Source organism: Pygoscelis adeliae, unplaced genomic scaffold (assembly GCF_000699105.1).
Source record: "Pygoscelis adeliae isolate BGI_AS28 unplaced genomic scaffold, ASM69910v1 Scaffold8, whole genome shotgun sequence".
Classification (NCBI taxonomy): Eukaryota; Metazoa; Chordata; class Aves; order Sphenisciformes; family Spheniscidae; genus Pygoscelis; species Pygoscelis adeliae.
The window spans coordinates 1,563,392-1,567,668 of NW_008825260.1; the positions used below are offsets into that span (position 1 = coordinate 1,563,392).

The 4,277-nt window shown below is 39.8% G+C and overlaps 1 protein-coding gene across 1 annotated transcript in view; it reads right to left on the reverse strand.

Annotated features, from left to right (window-relative positions):
* EFHB (EF-hand domain family, member B) overlaps positions 1–4,277 on the reverse strand; it is a 16,236-nt gene that overhangs the window by 11,657 nt on the left and 302 nt on the right. Inside the window, 6 exon segments of the mRNA XM_009329517.1 lie at positions 818–860; positions 2,023–2,133; positions 2,797–2,858; positions 2,910–2,994; positions 2,997–3,033; positions 3,952–4,014. Coding sequence (XP_009327792.1) covers positions 818–860; positions 2,023–2,133; positions 2,797–2,858; positions 2,910–2,994; positions 2,997–3,033; positions 3,952–4,014 — 401 coding nt within the window.

Genomic DNA, 4,277 nt, shown 5'->3' on the forward strand with positions numbered 1-4,277 from the left:
GAGAAAACTTGTGGGTTGAGATAAGAACAGTTTAATAATTGAAATAAAATATAATAATAATAATAATAATAATAATAATAATAATAGAATATACAAAGCAAGTGATGCACAATGCAATTGCTCACCACCCACCGACCGATACCCAGCCAGTCCTCAAGCAGCGGCCCTCCCCGGCCAGCTTTCCCCCAGCTTATATACTGAGCATGACGTCACATGGTATGGAATGTCCCTTTGGCCAGTTTGGGTCAGCTGTCCTGGCTGTGCCCCCTCCCGGCTTCTTGTGCACCTCCAGCCTTCTCAGTCGGTAGAGCATGGGGAGCTGAAAAGTCCTTGACTAGTGTAAGCACTGCTCAGCAACAACTAAAACATCGGTGTGTTATCAACATTCTCATACTAAACCCAAAACACAGCACTGTACCAGCTACTAGGAATGAAATTAACTCTGTCCCAGCCGAAACCAGGACACAGATATACTCTTGCTACATTGACTTTAATGGAAATTTTGCCACTGACTTCACTGTAAACAAGATATTACCCTACTTGTTCATGAATCTATTAATCCAGTCTTGCTAATAAAATGAAGTTTCACATACAAGAATATCATGTAAGTACTCTATGTAAGTGAGCTGCAAGCACATTTCTTGTCACATAAAACAATGCCGTTCTGTTTCTTCAAGCTCTTTTCAATCACCTTTTGGAAATAATGGCAATTAGAACTTTCAAAAAATATTACTCACTGCATGCTTCCTAATAAGGGCTTCCTCTGGCTGTATGGCAGCATGGAATCGTTCTGTTATTGTTCAAAACTGGGGCACACAGTTGTCTCTTTTTTTTTGCTGTCTGTCTGTTTTTGGCTTGGCCTCTCCATGATCTTGTGGATGGAAGTTACAAAGGAGACAGAAACAGATAATGAGTAATTCCACTGAAACACCTAATAAAGGTGGGGAAGAGGGGAAATAAAACTACAGGTTTGGCCAATTTATACCAAAAATCTCCTTATAGTAGAATTTCTCAATGAGAGAACACAGTACTATAATTTCACTTCTACGTTAACTGCCTCCATGTAAAATTTACATTATTACAGCTGAAATATCGGTGTTGCAGTTTCTTACATGTTTGGCCTACACCTACAAAACTGTTGGTGCTAGTGCAATGGGCAATTTTATTATAATACTAATCTTATAGAGCAGCAGTGTAAGTCTCTCAGCCTGTGGAAATGATGGAACTGGGAAAAATAGAAGCGGCTGCAAAAGCAATACATGTACTGCATTTCAGAGTGCTATTTGTCACTCCATTTCTGTGCAGACCTATGAGATAAAGGGTAACCACCCCTGAGCAGACCACTTCACACAAGTACAGCCCCCAGAGGCTGAAGCACTGGAGGCACAGCCCACTGGAAGGGCAAAGACAGAGGCTGTGGGACAGACTCACAGGCAGGATGCTGTAGGCTGAGGAACCTCCATTCCAGAGAGCCAGTCAGCAGCCTGAAACTCCTTGTAACCAGAGCTTGATGCTGAGCTTACCATCAGAAAGTCTAGCTGCCCTGAAATTCTGTTTGGATCCTGATAAAAGAGAGGAACCAGAGGTGAAAGTACTGGAATGGGTTGGGCTCACAGTCTGTGGCTTTAAGCTTGAGATTGCTCTCAATGGCATAAACAATGCCAAACTCAATAAGCAACCAGGGCATCTATGAGTTTCTAGTTTCTTGGAAATACTTTGCTTTTCAAATAGCACCCAACAGAAACCAGGCTTCCAACTCCTTCATTAAGTTCTTATACTGTCTAATACACCAACCACAAAGTGATCTACAGTTCTAAAAACGTCATGCTCTCTCAGTTGAATATAAGTATTTTTTTCACATCGTTACTTTTAAAAATAATTTCTATTACATTAATACAGTAGGAAAAAGTAATAGTTTACCTCGCAAAAAATAGCGTACAATATGTGTTGAAGACACAAAGACAAACAATTACCTTTATATTAGAAGTTTTTATGCGGTTTCTTATCAGACTTTGAACTTACCCACATAACAATCACTGTGTGACACAATGTACAGATCATGTTCTTCTCTGGATTCTTTATCCACTTCCTCAAAAGTTTTTGGTGGATTTATAAGCTCTCCAGCTGACACATCTGGAAAGTAAGGAATCAATATATGTTTGGGGAGGTAAGGGGGATGGGTGTTTTGTTCAGTTGATTCTTAAACAATATCTTGTTAGAGAAGATGCTAATACTATGGAAGAACGATACTTCTTACCACATTTCTAGTCAATCTATAGGAATCTTACAGCATAACGACATGGGACTAGGGAAAAAAAAAAATCACAGAAACCAAGATGAACATAACTGTTGCAAGAGAGCTAAATGGTAAACACATAAGTGATTTGCTCCAGCCTGTGGAGGAAAGATTCACAGGTCAAGGTAGTATCTTTTATTAGACCTATTAGAATAGCTGGGAAAAGGAAGGTAAGTTGTCAGCTACTTGAACAGTTCTCCAGGGAAATCTACAAAGACAGATCTGGAACAGTCAAAACAATAGGTTTTACCACTGTAATCAGTAAAGAAGAAAGCAGCAAAATTTGTGGGTAGAAGACTGTTCATTAACTTAAATGTTGAAATGAAATGAGTAACTTTTGCAATGACTACTGAATTAAGTCACTGGTAAGATAAAAGTCACTGAACTTCAAGTGTTTCCCTATTTGAACCATGCTAATTAAGTCCTACGAATTGACCTCAGAATTCAGATAATCCACAACAGCAGCGAAATGCTGCAGTGTAACTCATTCGGCTATGTACCTTTATCCCTGTCTATGAAGAAACCAGTTGCTCTTAGTAAGGACATTCTTAAGCGGTCCATTCTTAAACAAAAGTAAACGGGTCACATTCTTACACTGAGTGAAGAACCTGACTCTATGCCATGTGTCAAGTGAGCTGCAATGTCAGGATCATCTGCTCTGCTGTAGAATATTCTTTCAACACCAGGAGCTGGATTGTTGTATTTTGAAACTTTCGCACAGTGGTTGGAGTAATAGGCTATATATAAGACAAAGCAAAAACAATTTTACACCAGATATTCACAAAATATTAACGAAAAGAAAATGTACTGCAGCCATTTCAGTGTGATTCCACAGAGGTAAGAACAAAACATTAAGATGTTTTAGGGCTGTAACACATGCATACGCTTCTGCAGATGCTGATACTCTGAGCATAAGGTCAACATAGCCCAGCCTAAATTTTATCAAACCAGCAAGAGAACTAACGAGAGAGTTGCTACGTTTCAACTATCTGGTTCTATCTTTAAGATGGATAACAGCTTCTTCACGTATACTTCATGAAAAGGAGATATTACATTTATCAACTTCAGAAACCTTTAACCTGATTCACAACAATTCCACCATCAATGAAGCAATTTCAGAAATTATTTTAACCACAGTTTTGGGGTTTTTTTAATTACCCATTTAAAGGGAGAGCTGCTATTTAAGGGATCCTTTTGTGTCTCAGTACCCTCTGACTCTTCAGGGGCATGGGGAAAGGCCAGTGGGAAGCAAAATTCTGAGAGACATCCTTGATAAAGAAGAAGGACCTCCATCAGAAGAAACAATATTTACTAATAATAATCACTATAATTGTATTACCGGAGAAAAACTGTCTAAAACAATTCTATGTAGTCCCCTCTAAGCAGGCATGGAGAATTTTGTAAAACATACAGAATGAAAAAGAACTGCCAGACGTGTTTTACAATCCTACCAGCTATTCTCTATGATCCCATGTGACAAAAACTAACATCAGAAAAAAAATAGTAGTTTCTAATAAGACGGGATGTAGAAAAAATGACCAAGGTTTCACTGATTTTCTTTTTTTTTTTTTTTTTTAAGGCCTGTCTCAAAGCACAGTCACTAATGCGAAATTACGACAGAAGTTTCACAAGGAGCATCTGAAAAACCAACCCACCCTGGGTAAAACCTCAGCGAGGCAACTTGCAGCTGTATCGCCAGTGGGAAGCAACTTTCCAGCCTAAACAATGCAATCAAAAAATAAGGCATAACCGAACCCATTGTACTAATAAGCACAACTAGTCAAATTGGGACCTGACACCTTGCATGAGATGTTGCCTAATTGTCCCCGTTTTGATAAAAGGGGGGAAAAAAGAAGCAACATGCATTTTTGCGGGGAGAGCGGGGCAACGCAGCGAGATGCGCCTGCCTGCCCCACACGCTGCCCCTCCTCCAGCCTCTTCCCTCAGCCCACGGCGAGACCCCGGCCCCAAAAAGGCGCAG